The 21293-nt window shown below is 33.3% G+C and overlaps 1 protein-coding gene across 3 annotated transcripts in view; it reads right to left on the bottom strand.

The window, feature by feature from the left end:
- Window positions 1-21293, bottom strand: part of LOC114332268 (sodium- and chloride-dependent GABA transporter 1-like) — a 230178-nt gene that overhangs the window by 35532 nt on the left and 173353 nt on the right. For all 3 annotated transcript variants that reach the window (XM_028282037.2, XM_028282035.2, XM_028282038.2), the window contains 2 exons: window positions 10010-10226; window positions 3173-3325 (listed from right to left, as the gene is read on the bottom strand). In XM_028282037.2, the coding sequence (XP_028137838.1) occupies window positions 3173-3325; window positions 10010-10226 (370 nt within the window). The remainder of the gene's footprint in view (window positions 1-3172; window positions 3326-10009; window positions 10227-21293) is intronic.

Below are 21293 nucleotides of genomic sequence, written 5' to 3'. Positions count from 1 at the left end.
TTAATCTAACCTAAATTATTACTGTTCCTTAAAATTAAGAGCTTGCCCTATAGCGTCTCTTATCTAACCTAACAAGATAGTGCACTATTCTAGCATACACAGTAACGCGCACAAGCACTATGTTCTGCTTTTCACTATCACCTATCACTTAAACTAGTTCATAAGGTTTTGTCCTCTTCAGTCTTCTAACTTGCCCACTAGTATCGAGGAGCTGGATTGCCTCAATATTCTCGTGCATGTGAAGTCGTTGCTCGTGACTTCCTGCCATCTTCTTGATGATTATTTCCACAGTTTCCATTCCTAGGTCCTTATGGAGATCACTGTTTGTAACATACCAAGGAGCATCTACAATATTTCTTAGTATTTTGTTCTGGAATCTTTGTATTACTGTTATATTACTTGGTCTAGTACACCCCCATAGTGGGCATCCATAAGTCCATACAGGTCTCAATATTTGTTTGTAAATTAGTAACTTATTATGCATCGACAGTGTGGAGTTTCTTCCAATTAGCCAATACATTTTTTTATATCTTATATTTAGTTCATCCCTTTTTTTCTTAACGTGCACCTTCCAGCGTAGTTTTGCATCTAATGTTATACCCAAATACTTAGCAGTATCTGCATATGGTACTTGGATATTGCTGATTATAACTGGTATATATTGTATTTTTTTGTTGGTGAAATTAACATGGACAGATTTAGCTTCATTTAGCCTGATTCTCCATTTTTGTGTCCACTTATAGATTTGGTTAACTGCTATTTGGACCTTGTTGGTCGCCTCTTCACTTGTCGTCCCTACTGCTTGAATAGCTGTATCATCAGCAAAGGTGGCAACTGTGTTGTTTTCTAGTACAGGTATATCACACGTGTATAGTAGGTATAGGACCGGACCCAACACACTGCCTTGTGGAACACCTGCTCTAATTTCTTTTAAGTCTGAAAAACAGTCTTCTTGCTTAATTCTAAAATGTCGTCCTTTTATGTATGACTGTAAAAGTTTTGAGTACTGTATAGGTAAAAAACATTTTAGTTTGTATGTTAAACCTTCATGCCAGACTTTATCAAAAGCCTGTGCAGCATCAAGAAATACAGTTGAACAGAGTTTCTTTTCTTCTAGTGATGTTTCGATAATATTTGTGATTTTGTGCACCTGGTCAATTGTTGAATGCTTATTTCTAAATCCGAATTGATGTGTCGGTATCAAATTCCTTGCTTCAATAATTGGTTTTATTCGCTTAAGGAGCAGTTTCTCAAACAGCTTCGATATTACAGGAAGCAGAGATATCGGTCTGTATGACGAAACCTCATGTGCTGGTTTTCCTGGTTTAGGAATCATAATGACTTCCGCCATCTTCCATATCATTGGTACATATTTTAATCTGAATGCACCGTTAAAGAGGTTTGTTAATTTTACGATAGCTCTTCGGGGAAGATTTTTCAACAGCTCACCCGTAATTAGATCATAGCCCGGAGCTTTCTTCGGATTAATATTTTCCCTTATTTCTTCAAGTACTTCTTTTGGTGTAGTTAGCCGAATTTCTTCCTCTAATTGGACAGGTTCCTCCCATCTTTCTTCATCCCCTTGAGGTTCATTTGGTTTGAATGTATTTTCAAGATGTATGGCAAATAGCTCTGCTTTTTGTGCACTACTTCTGGCCCAGTTACCATTTTCTAGTTTAATAGGAGGAGAGTGCATAATAGGTATTTTCAGTCTTTTAGTAGCTTTCCATAAGGAATAATATGTACTACCGTCATCTGTTAGCTCCTGTAAGTAAGAATTAATCGAGTCATTCTTTAATTGTAGGATAGTTCTTTTGAGTTGTTGACTTGCACGATTTAGTTTAGTCTTATCTTGAGGAGACCTTGTTTGTTGCCAGATTCTTCTCAGTTTTCTTTTTTCAATTATCATGTTCCTTATTTCCTTTGGATAATTATTTCCTTTTACCCTAGGTTTCAGCGTAGGAGTGTTTTCCCATGCTGCTTGCTGGATATTGTTCACCAACAATACTGCTTCTTTATCTAATTGCTCTGCGTTTTGTATTGGTACACTTACTCTCTTCAAGGCTTAGCTTAAAACTATCCCAATCCGTCCATTTATTTGTTAATGTGGGGTTACTTTGTTTTTTAATAATCCTGTCACTCATGGTTAGTACTATAGGGGAATGATCAGAATTTAAGTCCCAACAGTCATCAATGTCTATGAAATTAGTTGAAATATTCTTAATAATAAAGAAGTCTATTAAATCAGGGGTCTTGTTTCTATCCGTAGGCCAGTAGGTTGGTCTACCAGTTGATAGTGCTTCACACCTCTGTTCTTTAATGGCTAACAAAGGCTCCTTTCCCTTAGTAGTAGTGATTCTAGAGCCCCAGTGTGTGTTCTTTGCATTGAAGTCACCTCCAATAATGAACCTTTCCCCTAAGCTTTTCAAGAATTCATTATACTGCTCTTTTTTAATGGAATGTTTAGGTGGGCAGTATATTGAACTTATATTTATTTTAAAAGTTTTAGTTTTTATGTGTACTGTAGTGGCTTGAATATGTTCAGTTTTATATTCCAACTCTTCATGATGACATATATTATCCTTTATGATGATTGCACTGCCTCCTTTGGCCGCATTGTCAGGGTGTATTGTATGATATACCTTATATCCTTTTATGATTTATGAAACAACAAATCTCTTTGTTTTCTTTTCATAAGCTATAAAAATGGTTTATATAGTTTTTTTAGTTAGATGCATAGTTTTTAAGGTATTCGCAAAAGATCGTCCGAAAAGGTGTCATTTCTCAATATTGAAACTCAAAAATTATTGAGTTTTCAAAAAAAAATTATAGAACAGTTTTTGTGTAGAATTAGGTTCTCTAGCCATTTCCGTGGTTATCTTGACCAAAAATTTTTCCACCTCCCTGAAGGGGTGGGAATTGCCACCAATGATAAAACCGTCATAATATGTAGTAAATATATAGCGCCAAATAAATCGATGTAGTAAGATGGAATTCGGAGCCAAATATCCTCATTGACTGCCCTATAAATCCATTTAAAGTTTTAAAATTTAATCCTAACGACAACTTTAAATATTTAATTTATATCCTAGACTTTACGAAAATGGCCGGAAGCTAAACAGACTCACTAAATCAACTAATACAAATTACAGTAGAGCATGTTTTTGCTTACCTGCGTAATCATGGGAATTCCCAGCAGGAACATAACTACACAAACTGCTAAAGTAAATAAATGTCTGTGTGGCCTAAGACTTTGTGACCAGTTATCCAAGATACCCGTAATAAAGGATTCGACTAGACAGAATTCGCTGTCTATGCCCAGTAACTAAAAAAAAAATTTATATTGTTAATTATTATTCAATAAATATTAAAACAATTGAAATACGAGGTACAAGTTAAAATATATCTGTATGTCGGAGGTAAAGGGCACTATGTCACAAATTTGTAATTTTACAGGAGAAACATTTTAAGTTTATTTTTGTGTTTCTTTATTCACAGGATGTATGTTAATACACATTATGTCACAATCCCTTGTCTAATTTATTCTTCAGATTGTTAACTTTCAAACTTGTATTATTTAAAATACATATTGTGATAATAAACTTGATTTATTTTTATTAAAAAAAATTAAAACACAATACAGTGGACATAGTGCTGTTTACCTCTTCAAGATCTTTTGGGTCATGGTACTAGATGTTTACTAAAAATGCATTATAGAATGTTAAACTTTAATTTGTTTCTCCTTCATGACTAACAGTACAGGGTAAAATGTAATACTTTACCCTGCTTGTTTAATACTGGATTTATTTTGTAACTTACTTAAACCATGTGGACATGAAACCCTATACCTATTTATACATTGCTTTTACAAGCAATGGTATAGGATTTTATGTCCACATCTCCACATGGTGCCCTCTGCCTCTAACAAAATGTGACATGATACTTTTTATAAAGTGCTTATCTTTGTTATTTTATAAAGTAGGACATAGTGCTTTATAACTCTGTGTGGAGAATTAAAAGTTCATTATAACTGTAGTATAATCCCAACCTTGACAAAAATGGACATAGTGCCCTTTACCTCTGCCATATAGATATACATGTCTGGACCTCGGAAGTAAACTACACTATGTCAACAAGGCGTTTTTCTGAACAAGTTTTTTTAATCCACTAGTTTTATTAGTCGGATTATAGAAATTGATCATATATTATCATTAAAATATAGACATATTGTCTGTCAAACAACTATGGCATATATCACATTTTTACTAACATTCTAAGTGCTCTAACCTTTGTTGCAAACACACGCTAAACACAGTTGCTCGAAATGACATAGTGTAGTTTACCTCCGAGGTCCAGATATGTACAATCGAACCCGCTTATTATAATACCGGTTATAGGAATATCCCTTCTTCTCATTCTTCAAGTGCCCTGTCCGTTGCGAATGTTGGCTATTAACATGGCAATTCTGATCTTGCTTACGACACTTCTGAACAGTTCGACCGATGTGAGCCAGAACCACTTCCGGGGATTTTGAAGCCACGAGTGTCTTCTCCTGCCTGGCCCTCGCTTACTGTCTATATTCCCTGGACAATCAATTGCAGAAGACGGTACTTATCGTGTCTCAATAAGTGGCTTAGATATTCAAGTTTCTTCTGTTTAATTGTGCTCACGATTATTTCTTTCTCTTTTCCGGTTTTCTGGATTACCTCTCTGCTGGTGACATGTTCGGTCCAGGATATACGAAGAATGCGTCCGTACACCCACATTTCGAATGCTTTTAGTTTTTTCGTGAGGTTCTCTGTCAGCGTCCAGGCCTCCACACCATATAGTAAGATCGGAAAAATGTAGCATTTAACTAGACGCCGTTTTAGGGGAAGAGACAAATCCTTGTTTGTGAGGAGCTTTTTCTATTGCTAAGTGCTGCTCTAGCTCGTTTTATACTCGCCTTCATTTCTATGCCCTGTTCCCATTTTGAATTTACGTTGGTGCCAATAGTACGGGATCCGAATATAGGTCGATATGTACCCATCTGCTTTCCGGATGAACCATGTTTTTTTTATTAAATTTCATAATATATAGTCGAAGTCGAAATCGAAATTCATTTCACTTATTCCCCGTTAGAGGGCGTTCTAACCATACTGCGATATAAATAGTTTTAATTTACATCGAGAAACTACGGTCGTGTTGGTGTAAGTTTGTCTTCCTCAGAGCCTCCTTGACAACAAGTAGACCTAGAAATAGTACTATTTGAGGATGGAGGGAGACAGATTTAAATCAAAACGAACCCGTAGATTTTCTTATTTTATATAGGGTGAGGCAGATAAAGGGCCTATTAGAAATATCTCGAGAACTAAAGTAAAGAAAATTATGAAAATTGGAATATAGGGGTTTTGAGGTGTGAACTATTTAACGAAAATATTTTGGTCTCTTTGCTACTTCCGGTTATACCGGAAGTTGATTGTAACTTCGTTTTTTTAAATGGGACACCCTATATATTTTTACGTTTTTGGATTCTCCTCGATTTCTTATTTCTTAAAATATAAGGTTTTGTAATATTATACAAGGTAGATTAAAAGATAATTACGTTTTTTTATTAATTTCGTAGCAAAATTCACACCCTGTAGAATTGTAGTAGTTTTACATCAAAATCTTTTTGTATGTTCAAATGATTTTTACTATGGTCTACTATTGTTACCAATTATTAGTATAGCTAAATTTTGAATTTTAGTATACAGGGTGGGTCGAAACTCGGAATGTGTATTATCTGAGTTTTCTTAAATGGAACACACTATATTTTAGTATTGTAATAAAATGGTATTTTATGGTACTTTTTAATTTCTTAAGCATTTCCTATACCCAACTGCTTTAATTTGTGCTTAATTGTTAATCGCACCAACAATCATACCTACTTAGATATTTTAATAGCTCAACCATTATTGGCAATTTTAAGTATCAGTCTCGATTAGTATGTATTTATTTCCGAAAAATTATTTGTGATTGAATATTTTTACGGCCAACCTAATAAAATTTCAGGTATTTTGTGTTGCAATTAATGTTTGGCTTGAATCACCAATAACTCACAAATTGAAGCAGTTAGGTATAGAGATTGCTTAAGAAATTAAAAAGTATCCTAAAATAACATTTCGTTACAATACTAAAATAGAGGGTGTTCCATTTAAGAAAACTCAGAAAATACTTATTCTGAGTTTCGACCAACCCTGTACACACAAAAAAGGAAAAATTTAACTATACCAATAATTCTTAACATAGTAGACTATATTAAAAATCATTTGAACATAAACAGAGTTTGTTATGTCAAACTACTACAATTCTACAGGGTGTGAATTTTGCTACGAAATTAATAAAAAAACGTAATTATCTTTTAACCTACCCTGTATAATATTACAAAAACTTATATTTTAAGAAAGAAGAAATCAAGGAGAATCCAAAAATGTAAAAATATACAGGGTGTCCTATTTAAAAAAACGAAGTTATAATTAACTTCCGGTATAACCAGAAGTAGCAAAGAGACCAAAATATTTTCATTAAATAGTTCACACCTCAAAACCCCTGTATTCCGATTTTCATAATTTTCTTACCTTGAGTTCTCGAGATAGTTCTAATAGGCCCTTTATCTGCTCACCATGTATAGACAAATATTACTAGCATGGGTTGCCTGTCAAAATCGTGTCATAGCTATCCTTAAGTAGGGGTTGAAATCAATATTCCAAGCACATTTTTTTAAGTCTGGTAGAATTCCTTTATATTTAAATTAAATAGGGATATTCAGTACAATTCATAAATTATTCAAGAAAAAATTCAAGGAAAAATATTGAAAAATAAGCCAACGGTGGCAAATTTTTAAAGACAACTCAAAAAACAATGAATTTTGCGGTGGACATCAGAACTTATCGTTGGGTCATGGTAAACAAAAAATTCAGAAATATTTTATTAGCTTTAGACTTTCTCGAGCTACCGCTCTCCAGTTTTTTAGTTTTATCGAATTTTGAATTTTTGCTATCACTCAAAAGTCAAAACAATGAATTTTTTCCAAAAAAAATGTGAAAATCAACATATTCCATATTGTTAAACAAAAAAATAAGCATAAAACAAAAAATATCTCGACAGCTTTACCTCAAGGAATGTCTAAAGGAAATAGATAAAAAATTCCAGGTGAGTTGGTAAAGTAATTGTTGAGTTACAATGTCTACAGGCATTGAAAAAAGCAGTTTTGAGAAAAACGCGTTTAAAGTATTGTCAACTTTTATTTTCAATTTCTTTTTTGTCTGTCAAATAGTAAAGTGATGCACATCGGAATATGTTTTTAAATCGCGGGATAATTTAGAAAAAAAAATGAAAACAGCTGTTGACCGTTTCTCACTACGCTCAAGCGCGCTAGCGCGCAAAGCGAGTCGAAGGTATGGAGGTAGAGAGATATTGTTAAATATCCCTATCTTCGACTCGCTTTGCAGCAGGTTCGCGCCAGCACGCTTGAACATAGTGAACAACGGTCAACAGCTGTTCTCATTGTCTTTTGTAAATTACTCCGCGATTCAAAAAGATATTCCGGTGTGCATCATTTTACGATTTGACAGACAAAAAATAAATTGGAAATAAAAGTTGACAATACTTTAAATGCTTTTTCCTCATAACTGCTTTTTTCAAAGACTGTATACATTGAAACACAAAAACTACTTGACCGATCCACCTGGAATTTTGTATATATTTTCTTTAGACGTTTTTTGAGGTAACGCTGTCGAAATCTTTTTGTTTTATGCTTATTTTTTGTTTAACAATAATAAATACGTTGATTTTCACCCTTTTATGCAAAGAAAGTTCGTTGTTTTGAATTCTGATTGATATCAAAAAGTCAAAAGTCAATAAAACTAAAAAGAACTCGACAGCGTTACCTCGAAAAACTCATAAGCTAATAAAATCTGTTTGAATTTTTTGTTCGTCATGATCCAACGATGAGTTCTGATGTCCACCAGAAAATTCATTATATTTTGAGGCGTCCTCAAAAATTGGCCACCGTTGGCTTATTTTTCAATATTTTCCTTAATTTTTTTCTTTAATAATCTATGAATTATACTGAATATGTCTATGTAATTTAAAAATAAAATAATTCTACCATACTTTCAAAAAAATGTGTTTGAAATATTGATTTCAACCCCTACAGCCCCCCTTAATGCTATGACACGATTTTGATAGGCAACCCATGTTGGAAATATTTGTCTATATATGAAATTTAATAAAAAAAAATGTTTTATCGTGAAACAGATGGGTACAGATCGACCTATATTCGGATCTTAGACTACAAGGTATACGTAAGATTCTACATGGTCAATTAGTATGTTGATTTGATTATCGGCCTCCAGTAGTTTTGATTATCGGCCTCCAGTAGTTTTGATTATCGGCATCCATTTTGTCTTTTTGAAGTTGAGGCTCAGGCCGTATTCATCACTAACTGAATTAACCCTTTCCATTGCCTGTTGTAATTCATCTGTAACGGCCTGGTTTAAATGCAGTTCTATAGAGCTCTTCAGAGCAGCAGTAGATAGAGTAAAGCTAGTGATGATAATATCCAAACTCCGATTTGGAGACGGCACTTAAAGAAGACGAAGAATCGGTATTACCACATAAACCAAATTACATAGATACTTTTCATTATTTACGAAAGGACTTTGACCAGATTTAAGCAATAGTAGTAAACTTAGTTTGCCCCCCTCAATGGGTGTGCCCCTCAGCAAACTATGGTCAACCCTACAGCAAACCAACATTAAACATTGTCTTATCAAAGCAGTTCAAAGTATGTATAATGGAACGACTGCAAAAATTAAAACTGGATCAAGGGTGTCTGAGGGATTTAAGGTCATGAAAAGATTAAAGCAGGGTTGCTGTATTTCGCCTACCATTTTCAAAATTCATCTGAAACAAGCACTCAAGCTGTGGAAAAGAAAATGTAATGACATGGGAATCTCTCTTAATGACGAGACAATACTATACATTTTATGTTTCGCTGATGACCAAATTCTGATTGCTCAGGATTATGACGACTTGAGTTACATGACTAGAGAAATAGAAGAATATAACAAATGGGGTCTCGAAGTCAACATTAAGAAAACTAAAGCCATGTGTATTGGAGGGACAAAGCAGTCCACTAAATTAAACGATGTGGTAGAAATTAAACACTGTTATAAATACAAGTAGCTGGACAAGAAGATAAATCAAGATGGAACACTCAATGCCGCTATAAAAGACAGAAACATACAGTGTAGAAAAGCCATATCCATGATCAACGGCATTCTGTGGGACCAAACAATATCTAAAGCGAACAAACAGCTCATATACAATACCATACTTAAAAGTATAATCACATATGGCAGTAAAGTTTGGCCACTGAAAAAAAGAACAGAAAAAATGTTACTAGTAACAGAAATGGACTTCTGTTAAATAATTGATGACATAAAAACAAAACAACTCATATGGTACGGCCATGTACAGATAATGCCAGATGATAGGATTCCTAAACAGATTTTGACGTGGACACCACAAGGGAGAAGGAAAAGAGAAAGACCAAGAAGAAACTGGAGGGAGAGAATTGAAAAAGAATTAGAGAAAAGAGAAATTCTTCCAGGTCTATGACTAAATAGAGAAGAATGCCGGTTAGGAGTCGGAAGGCGTAGGAGAACGCTGTAAACCGATAGTAGTAGTAGTAGTAATAGTAGTAAAATTAGATATTAGATTATTTTAAATATTTGTTAATTCTTTTATTTTCCCATTCGTGGATGATCCTTCGATCTTTAATTTATTGAATTGCTAATTTGGTCTAAATGATGGTAATATTGCCATTACAATTTCTTGTGAATATTCTACCAATGACCTGCATTGAAAATTGTTTTAATCCAAGTGTAATTCCGAATTCTAACGAGCTGGTAGTTTTTTGACACACATATGAATTTTCCGATAACAACGTAATCACTAAAAGAAATAATACTAACCCACTTACCAATAACATAAAGAAGAATATAGCGGCCCAAAAGGAAGAACCTGGCAATCGTAAAACCACTTGTGGATATGTAATAAAAACAAGACCAGGTCCGCTATTCACCACACTTCCTACTTCCGTATTCTGCTCCAGGGCTAAATGCCCCAAAATGGAAAAAGTTACTATGCCAGCTATCACAGACGTTGATGTGTTGACTATACACGTTATCACAGCATCTCTGAAACAAAAGAAATAAAAATCATATTTGTATTAATGTTTTTATCTGAAATATAAATTAGAGACAGTTTACTAGATGTAGGTTATACTAAATGTCACTAATACCACATGCTAGTAAAATCTTGTTGCATATCATAAAAACTGATTAAAAACCTATCTACATTACCAAATACCTCAGGAACAAGCGGGGTTGTAAAAGGTAAAGGTACACGGGAACAAATCCTAAACCTGAGACAACTCATTGAAAAGTCTAGAGAATTTCAAGTACCTATCATTATTATGCTTCGTTGACTACCAAATCTGTGGTCCATTTTAATAGAAATGGGCACACTAATGTACCTGGGGACACTTATTAAAAATCTGTGCCAGTCTAATATAGCAACAGTACGACTAGATCAGAAGTTCTCAAACCAATTCAAGACCGAGAGAGGTGTTAGACAAGGATGCGTGTTGTCACCTGACTTATTCAACATTTATGGTGAGCATGTCATGAGGATGGCTTTAGAAGGATCGGCCCGTGGAGTAACAGTTGCTGGTAGGAAAATCTCCAATTTAAATTTGCTGATGACACAACACTTATAGCAGCAAATGAGCAAGAAATGTTTGATCTCCTGCGAAGAGTTGAATACGAAAACAATAAAGTTGGTCTAAAAATAAATAAAACTAAGACAAGAATAAGGGTAAAAAAGAAAAGAAAATAATCGTTTTCGTTTTGATTCAATTCGAGTCTCTTGCCATCCTCTGACACCGTGTTTCGGGGTCTACCCTTTTTTAAAGAGGCTTTGCAAGGAGAGTGAATTGAACCATAACGAAACGAATAAGAACTGTAGATATTAAAATATTTGCAGCGGAGTGTGGTTAGACTGTCCTCTAACGGGGAATGACGAAATGAGTGAAAATAATTTCGACCACGAGTCAGTATTCTGTTAACCGAGGTACAATAGTACCAAACGGCGCCGCTAGGAGAACAGTCCAATAATGCGTCTCAGATTACTTTAATGAAACGTGGTCATTTTGTACTCTAAACCGAGTAAGGTATGAAAAAAAGAATGTGTGTGTACTTTGTACGCACGTAAGAAGATATTCTTCTATTATATAATATATAATATATAATAGGTAATTTAATATTTCCATTATATAATAGGTAATTTAAACGAAGTAAATATACTTAAAAGGTTATTTGTATTTTATTTAAAAATCAAACTAACTTTCTTATCTACCACTTTCAAAAAAATTTTATTAAAATAACCAAAAATAAAAAAAAAATATGAATCGCCCAGGAATTGAACCCGCAATCTTCCAATCTCAGTTCTAACGCATTTCCCACTACTCCAGCGAGGCCCTAGAAATAGACATGTAAGTTTCGGATATAATTACATAACACGGCGACATATAGTGTAAAAATGTTATGCTTACATAATATTTTATTATTTTACTACAGGGAAACACAAATCCAAAAACACAAGAATTATAATAAATAATACATTTCCTAAAACCACTAATATATTCTCTTAATGACTTATTTGCACGGTTACAGATACATACATACCTATCTTGAAAGATTAGCAATGAACTACATACTGTCAGAACTACATACTGTCAGTGTGCGCAGGCGCGCGGATCGTGTACAATTTTACCCTCAATCGATTCGCCGCTAAAGAAGAATATCTTCAAAAAGAAAAGAAAATAATCGTTTTTTTTAAATCAATTCGAGTCTCTTGCCATCCTCTGACACCGTGTTTCGGAGTCTACCCTTTTTCAAAGAGGCTTTGCAAAGAGACCAAATTGAACCATAACGAAACAAAGAAGAACTGCAGATATTAAAATATTTGCAGCGGAGTGTGGTTAGACTGTCCTCTAACAGGGAATGACGAAATGAGTAAAAATAATTTCGACCACGAGTCAGTATTCTGCTAACCGAGGTACAATAGTACCAACCGGCGCCGCTAGGGGAACTCTCCAATAATGCGTCTCAGATTACTTTAATGAAACGTGGTCATTTTGTACTCTAAACCGAGTAAGGTATGAAAAAAAGAAAAGAAAATTATCGTTTTCGTATTGATTCAATTCGAGTCTCTTGCCATCCTCTGACACCGTGTTTCGGGGTCTACCCTTTTTCAAAGAGGCTTTGCAAGGAGACCGAATTGAACCATAACGAACCGAAGAAGAACTGCAGATATTAAAATACTTGCAGCGGAGTGTGGTTAGACTGTCCTCTAACAGGGAATGACGAAATGAGTGAAAATAATTTCGACTACGAGTCAGTATTCTGTTAACCGAGGTACAATAGTACCAACCGGCGCCGCTAGAAGAACACTCCAATAATGCGTCTCAGATTACTTCAATGAAACTTGGTCATTTTGTACTCTAAACCGAGTAAGGTATGAAAAAAGAAAAGAAAATGATCGTTTTCGTTTTGATTCAATTCGAGACTCTTGCCATCCTCTGACACCGTGTTTCGGGGTCTACCCTTTTTTAAAGAGGCTTTGCAAGGAGACTGAATTGAACCATAACGAAACGAAGAAGAACTGCAGATATTAAAATATTTGCAGCGGAGTGTGGTTAGACTGTCCTCTAACGGGGAATGACGAAATGAGTAAAAATAATTTCGACCACGAGTCAGTATTCTGTTAACCGAGGTACAATAGTACCAACCAGCGCCGCTAGGAGAACACTCCAATAATGCGTCTCAGATTACTTTAATGAAACGTGGTCATTTTGTACTCTAAACCGAGTAAGGTATGAAAAAAAGAAAAGAAAATAATCGTTTTCGTTTTGATGGTCGAAATTATTTTCACTCATTCCATTCCCCGTTAGAGGACAGTCTAACCACACTCCGCTGCAAATATTTTAATATCTGCAGTTCTTCTTCGTTTCGTTATGGTTCAATTCAGTCTCCTTGCAAAGCCTCTTTGAAAAAGGGTAGACCCCGAAACACGGTGTCAGAGGATGGCAAGAGACTCGAATTGAATTAAAACCAAAACGATTATTTTCTTTTCTTTTTTCATACCTAACTCGGCTTAGAGTACAAAATGACCACGTTTCATTAAAGTAATCTGAGACGCATTATTGGAGTGTTCTCCTAGCGGCGCCGCTTGGTACTATTTTACCTCGGTTAACAGAATACTGACTCGTGGTCGAAATTATTTTCACTCATTAAAAATAAGGGTGGTCGACAAATTTGACACTATTCAACTGACTAACATGTTACGGGAATACCAGATAGTAAACACCTTTGTCTATCTCGGGTCTAGTATAACTGACGATGGTAAGACAGATCTATCTCTCAAAATATCAAGATGAGACTGGTGAATTCCCTTTTATTCTCAATATTTCTATACGGGGCAGAGACTGGGACTCTTCGCGTACGCGAGCGCCAAAAAATTGATGCTTTTGAGATGTGGTGTTAGAGAAGAATGCTGCGCATACCTTGGATAGTTCATAGGATAAACGTTCCCATTCTAAACCAACTCGAAATTAAAAAAGTCTGTTCACAATATGTCTACAACGAATTCTGCAATTCTTCGGCCACATAGTTCGCAGAGGTGACGATAGTGTGGAGAGATTAATTGTTTCTGGAAACGTTCCGGGAGGAGATTAAAAGGACGATCACCAATGAGATGGTCCGACCAAATTAAGAATTCAGGTGGAAACTCATTCTGCGAAGCTCTTAGAGCAGCTGAGGAAAGAGACCAATGGAAAGAAATTGTTAGAAATATTGGAAGAAATCACGATCCTCAGTAATGGGGAAACGACAAGAGAGAGGGAGAGAGAAACTAGATTTATTAAAATATTTTGACAACGAAGTTTTACTTTAATATTTTTATTTTTTTTTCTGTTGGTTAGTTAAGCAGTTAGTAATGAAAGAGCCCTGCTGAATATGATAGAGTAAATTAATTGGGTAGATGCCAAGTGAGTCTCGAGCAAATATCCATTCAAATTTATATATCGTGCCAATTCGGTCCCGACTGCTTCCATAAATAACTTAAAAAGGGCAATAGTGGCATTTGAGAGATGTAATTGAATAGTTTAATATTATTATTTCATTAACAATTTAACATTATTTATCTTATTTTATATTGTTATTTTTATTATTTACTTTAAATTTTACAATGCCATTAAATTGTTAAGGCCGTCACGAAAGGACCTGTTATTGATTATACCCCATTTCACGAACATACGCCTGTTTTGGATTACTTCGACAACGAATATTTTACTGTACAAAATAAGAAGAACGAAAATAAATTGAAAATTACATTGTTGCTTATTGGAATAATTATTAGCGCCATTTACTTTCGTACTTCTGATGTTGCACAGTAAAATATTCGTTGTCCAAATAATCCAAAACAGGCCTATGTTCGTGGAATGGCCCATAACTTCTACTTTTGATTCAAGAGAATTCTGCAATCTCACAAAAACATCAATTCTAGCAAGTTTTACATTTTTTAGGCATACCTACATGTGACTCAGTCACATATGTATGCCTAGAGAGTCATAGAAAGATACGGTACTAAAATAGTATATTGTGCAACAAGTGCAGAAAGGTACTAATTTCTCACGAGTTTGAAAAGTTGCGGTACGAGCGCAAGCGAGTGCCGCAATTCAAACGAGTGAGAAATTACCTTTCTGCACGTGTTTCACACTATACTTTTTCTACAAGCAAAGTTTTTCTTAAAAATAAAAATCACAATTTCCAAACGACGATTAATTATAATAGGTACCTATGTGATAAATTTTAAACTGTATTTAATTAATACCTACCAATCAATTTAAATTCCTTATACCTAAATAAATTGCACAGAAATCAGTTAAAAAATTAATGCACTGCCTTAATTTGTTTAAATTTAAACAATTATTACACATTATTGACATTATATTTATGCAGTCACAGATTTACACAAAACCTACTTCATTCGACGTCTCTTGCACAGGTTGCTAAATCCTTATTGGTTATTTGATAATTATAAAATGTTTAATAAGAATAAAATTGTAAAATAAAACAGTTGTAACATCCATAATTTAGTTTCTATGCTATGGTAAAATATAATAATTGTCTTATAGGTTATATATTTGTCTAAAGTTTGACCACGGATGTAAACAGAATATAACGTTACTCAGAATGCGGTAGTCCACGGATGTAAACAGAATATAACGTTACTCAGAATGAGGTAGTCAACTGTGCAGAAAAGAACTTTGCGGCACAGAAACGTCACTTTGCGGCACAGAAACGTCACTTTTCTGCACACTAATGTCAAATATCTTATACTGTGAGAAAATATCAAGTTTGCTAACATAAAACCGTGCAGAAAAGTGCACTTTGAATAGTGGTTGTAGAAAAACATTTTTTCTAAATGTCACTTATACAGCGTGTCTACTTGAGTTGGAAACATATGGGAAACTTTTTTATTATTAATTTTACGAAAAAAAGTTATTCTTTATAAAAAGTTCTGCATGCCCCAAAACCTAAGATTCATTTATCAGATATCAAATTTTCTCAATATTATACGAGGTATGTCAAAAAATATGAATTTCGGCTAAGGGTAAAGTATTTTATTATAAAATTTAAGTAAAAGCCTTTTATTTAAGTAAAAGCCTTTATTTCTCTCAATATCGAAAATTCTTATGATAAAAAGTTGTTTGGAATTAAAAACTAAGATGAAATATGCAATTACATGCTTCTTATTGAAAAAAAAAAATATTTTTCTCAAATTTATGGATACCCAACATCGTTTTTAATTATTACAAATATCATAACTCGTTTATTATTCATTTTACGGAAAAAAGTTATTCTTCATAAAAAACTTTGCATGGTCTAAAATCTAAGACACAACCATGATATATCAACTTTTATTAATTTTATACGAGGTGTTTCAAAAAATATGAAATTCGCTCAATATTATAGCACCTTTATATTTCACAGTATTTCAATTAGAAGGATGTAATTGTCTATTGACACATAGTTTTTAATTCTAAACAACTTTTTTAATAACCGTTTTCAATATTTTGAAAAATAAAGGTACTTTACTCTTGAGTGAAATTCATATTTTTTGACATAACTCGTATAAAATTAATAAAATGTCATATCTGTTGGTTGAATCTTCGGTCTTACGACATACAGAGATTTTTATAAAGAATACCTTTTTTTCGTAAAAGTAATAATAAAAGAGTTATCGTATGTGTAATGAATAAAAACGAAGTTAGTATCAATAAATTTGAGAAAAATTTGGAAAATATTTTTTTCCAATAAGAAGCATGTAATTACATATTTGAGCTTGGTTTTTATTTCCAAACAACTTTTCATAATAAGAATTTTCGATATTGAGAGAAATAAAGGTACTTTACCCTTAGCCGAAATTCATATTTTTTGACATACCTCGTATAATATTGAGAAAATTTGATATCTGATAATTGATTCTTAGGTTTTGGGGCATGCAGAACTTTTTATAAAGAATAACTTTTTTTCGTAAAATTAATAATAAAAAAGTTTCCCATATGTTTCCAACTCAAGTAGACACGCTGTATATACGTCGTTTTTTATACACTTCTCCAAGAAATTAACGCATCACCTTAAAAATTGGCCATTTTTAATGTCTCAAATTTCCTAGACCTGTTGTCCGATTTAAGTGATTTTTTTAATATGTCATAGCCTTATTTTCTAACAATAACACTGCAATAATATTGTTGCTATAGTATTTTTCATGAGCATTTTTCAGTGTGTAACAAATGATAGGAAAAAGGGTAAGTCCGTGATAATACACATTTATGACATTTATTCTAACATGACATTTTAGTTAAATCTGACAGTTGTCACATTTTATAAACAAATCAAATGTGTTTCTTGCATTTATAAAATGGTATTTTCTTTGATTTGTATAGTCTTATAAATTATACAGATTATATTTGTAATATTATTATCTAATTAAAAAAAATATTTTTTTTACTATGGCGCCATCTATCGACAACTAGAATAACTAGAATAAATGTTGTAAATGTCTGTAATCACGGACGTGCCTTTTTTTCTGTCACATACAGTTTAATACGTTAGAAAGAAATCGAAAAACTGTGACGCACTGAAAGATGATCATGAGAAAAAGAATAGACAGGTAAAATGTCATTGTATACCGGGTATACCATTAAAACTGTGATTTTTTTCAAAGCTCGCGTCACCCTTTGAAATATTCTAGTATTTATAAAATACTGAAATTAAAACCTATCTACATCCTCGTGTTTTTTAACCTTCTGTTTTTTGATTCATTTACCTATGTTGGATAATAAAAAAGTTTAGAAAAAGATAAAAAAAGAAAAAAAGATCAAGGCAGGTTTTGTTTATATTTGATTCAGAGTTGGACCACCATCTCCATATAGCTATTTCAGCATCTTTATGCCTCATCGGTGAAGCTCAGAAGTCTCAACTCTGAAGGAAATACAAACAATTCTGCTAATTTAAAGCAAACCATCGCAATGCAATGAACCCACCTCTGAGACGCAATTCAGCGACATCTCTCGTATTACGAGGAAAACAACGAAAAAAGTTTAGCTTTAAAAACTTTAACTACTAGCCTTGTTCTTTATCAATACAGGGTGTTTTTAAAATAAGTATGGCAAACTTTAAGGGGTAATTCTGCATGGAAAAATAATGACAGTTTGCTTGATAAACGTATGTTTGCAAATGCTTCGTTCCCGAGATAGGAGGTGTTGAAAGTTTTCTTAGAGACTGACGATTTATTTATTGCTCTAAAAACGGTTGAGATATGCAAATGAAATTTGGTGGGTTTTAAGAGGTAGTTATTGTGCATTTTTTATCTTCCAATTAAGAATTTTGTGTTCACTATTGGCGCACATAAGGGTCTTATTACTTGTATGTGCGCAATAATGAATACATATATTAACCGGTTTTAGAGCAATAAATAAATTGTCACTTTATAAGAAAAATTTCAACACTCTCTATCTCGAAAACTAAGCATTTGCTGACATACGTTTATAAATCAAACTGTCATTATTTTTTTATGCAAAATTACCCCTTACAGATTGCCATACTTATTTAAAAACACACTGTATTTACTTAAAGGCATTCCAGCTGTCAAAGTACCTAATTTTTTTATTATCCAACATAGGCGAATGAATCAAAAAAACGTAATGTTAAGAAAATATGAAGCTATAGTTGGGTTCTAATTTCCAGTATTTTATAAATGCTAGAATATTCCACAGGTGGATGCGATCTTTGAGAAAAAATCACAAGTTGAATGGTACACCCGGTATACAATGACAATTTACCTGTCTAGCAACAATATTATTACAGCGATATTGTTAAAGAATAAGGCTATAAATTAAAAAAATCACTTAAATCGGTTTAGGTTAAAACCATAAAACAGGTTTAGGAAATTTGAGACATTAAAAATGACGCATTCTGAAGGTGGTGCGTTAATTTCTTGGAGAAGTGTAGATCAAATAAATGCCAGGACTTCGTCAATTTATAAGATCAAAGGTAAATAAATGGAAATTTTTTTTAACGGAGAGGAATAAGGAAAATCAAGTTTCATATGGACGAGAAAACAATAAAACGAACAGAATTCAATTTTCTGTCTAATCATCATTATAAATAATGATCGAAAATATTTATTTATTGAACTATGATGCAGCCAATTATTGCTTAACATCTCATTGCATCTGCAAGTTTATTCGTGGAATAAATAAAAACTTGTAGGGTAACAATGGTTAAAAACAATAATTGTTATCCGACTAGAATAATTTCGTTCGTTACGTGTAAATCAATTATAATTATAGTTCATTATTTAGTCACGGTTTTTGCTCCAAAAACTCACTATATACCCCCACCGTGGCTAAGTGGTAAGAGCGCCTACCTTTGGATCGAAAGGTCCGAATGGTCGTGAGTTCGAATCTCACCAGGGTCAGGAATTTTTCGTTTATTATAAATTAATAGATGAAAATAGTTTCTGTCCTTGTGGGATCGGTACTCACCGCAGGGACCGCAGACGTTCGGATACAATTAGCGTCTCTTGGCAAAGACAATGACGTCGACTTTGCAAAGTAACAAGACACTTACTCAACACACACACTACACATGACACTAGGTACCTAACTGCAAAAATTCACCGTACATACCATGCCAATGGCCATTAGTTGTCGAGGCATTAGCTAAATAAAAAAACTAACTATATCCCTATATCAATTAGATATAGCGCGGTATCGGTGTAATAAAGTTGGAATGTAATATAAAAAAAGACGAAAAAACCCAACAAAATAAATAAATACACAAATAAAACATAACAAACAAAAATGTATTCAATATTTCAACAAACATTCAATAGAAGTAATAAATATATGGAGTGGGACTCACTTATGGAAAAAAATATTTCTATCCTTATTTTAAAAAAATATAAAAAAACACCCAGACCCGTCGATTTTTATGCATATGTAAATGTGCACTTTTTAAACATAAATTTAAATATACAGGGTGATTTACGCAAGCCTAGCACAATCCATAAGATTTAAGTAAATTTAATTAAAAATTTTTCTTAGTAAAAGGTATATTTATTTTAAAAACCCTTAAATGGGCCACAAATATCACAATAAAAGGTTTTCGCCCTCTAAAAAGAGCATCATCAGTGTTACAAGCCTAACATGCAGAGCCATCCAAAAATACAAAGACTAAAACCGTTTAAAAGTTGAGTAAATATCTTGAATAAATTATGAAGTTCAAAGGATGGATATAATCCCTATGGATAAGGCCCTGGACAACAATAGATTCCCACGAGGTACGTGGGTTGGTAGGTTATAATTAACTCATCTAGCATGAGAGCTGTTAGACATTTTTAAGTAGGTATTTTAGGAAATCTGAAAATTTTTTTGGTTTTCCCAAGGTGTTTAATTTTTTCAGCATAATTTAGTAATTTATTCAGCAATATTTTCAAAGTTGGTTTGGATATGTGCCAAATTACTTTTTAATAACGGTTTTTTTAAACATCTACAATTTTTTTATAGCACCTGAGCTATCTACATCAATACTACAAATGACGTCTCTAATTCCCTTAAAATTACCGGTTATGAAATTTAAAGAATTTAATCATGTCCCCATCTAGTTATCACAGGTCCAGATGGTAAAGGCACATTAGGTGAACGATTTTTACACACATATTATACTCCCAGAGGGGCTTTTAAAAATATTTTTTCTATATTTGATACAAGGTTATTGACCATTGGAAATTCTGTCCTTACAGTTTCTGTTATTATATTTAAAGCATAACGTGTATCAAATATGGAAAAAATATTTTTAAATGTTGTCCAGCTTTGATCATGTGGTGCAGCATCACTTAACACTTTGACGGACAGTGCGTCAAATGTATAAGCAAGTGTTGTGACACTATTTTGTATTTTGCAAAGTAGATTAGGGAAATTAGGAAGATTGAAAAAAATGAGTTTATTACATAACATTTTTGTAGTAAACATGTGGACTACGACCATGGACATCGTGTCACATTGAATATGCATATTGTAATGTGACGTTTTTTGTTACAACTCGTTATTTTAAAAATTTCGTCTATAGACGTTGTGTCACATTACATCAATGGCAATTAGACATCTATAGACGTTATGTCCGTCAACCTGTTAACAGTAACACATTTTTTTCTGTTGGTATCAGTTGAGGTAAAAAAAGTTACGCAGAGATTCATTTACAAATCTACAAATAGTTACATTGTTCGTTTTTTGCAACTCCTTAACGGAAACTAAATATCAGGTGCTACATTCACTCCCGTTTAAACTTCCTATAACCAAATGAGATATATTTATACCGTCCTTTAACATCAGTCGTCTCGTCCACAGATATCCATATTGGATTATTTACAATTGCAGTTTTAATCGTTACAACAGTAAATTGCATGCTGGAATCAACATATGTTTTTCGTATAGTCGTAGTAGAAGGAACTTGCATATCATTATTGCAAAAATTTTGAAAATTATTGGAATAATGAATTATTCCATTTTTCAATTAGAATATTGAAACCAATCTTACAATTGCATTACTGTCCATTGGGGTCTATTGTCATAT

This window comes from Diabrotica virgifera, chromosome 4 (genome assembly GCF_917563875.1).
Source record: "Diabrotica virgifera virgifera chromosome 4, PGI_DIABVI_V3a".
Lineage (NCBI taxonomy): Eukaryota > Metazoa > Arthropoda > Insecta > Coleoptera > Chrysomelidae > Diabrotica > Diabrotica virgifera.
The sequence above is the reverse complement of the archived record's forward strand: the minus strand, read 5'-3'. Positions and strand labels throughout refer to the sequence as shown.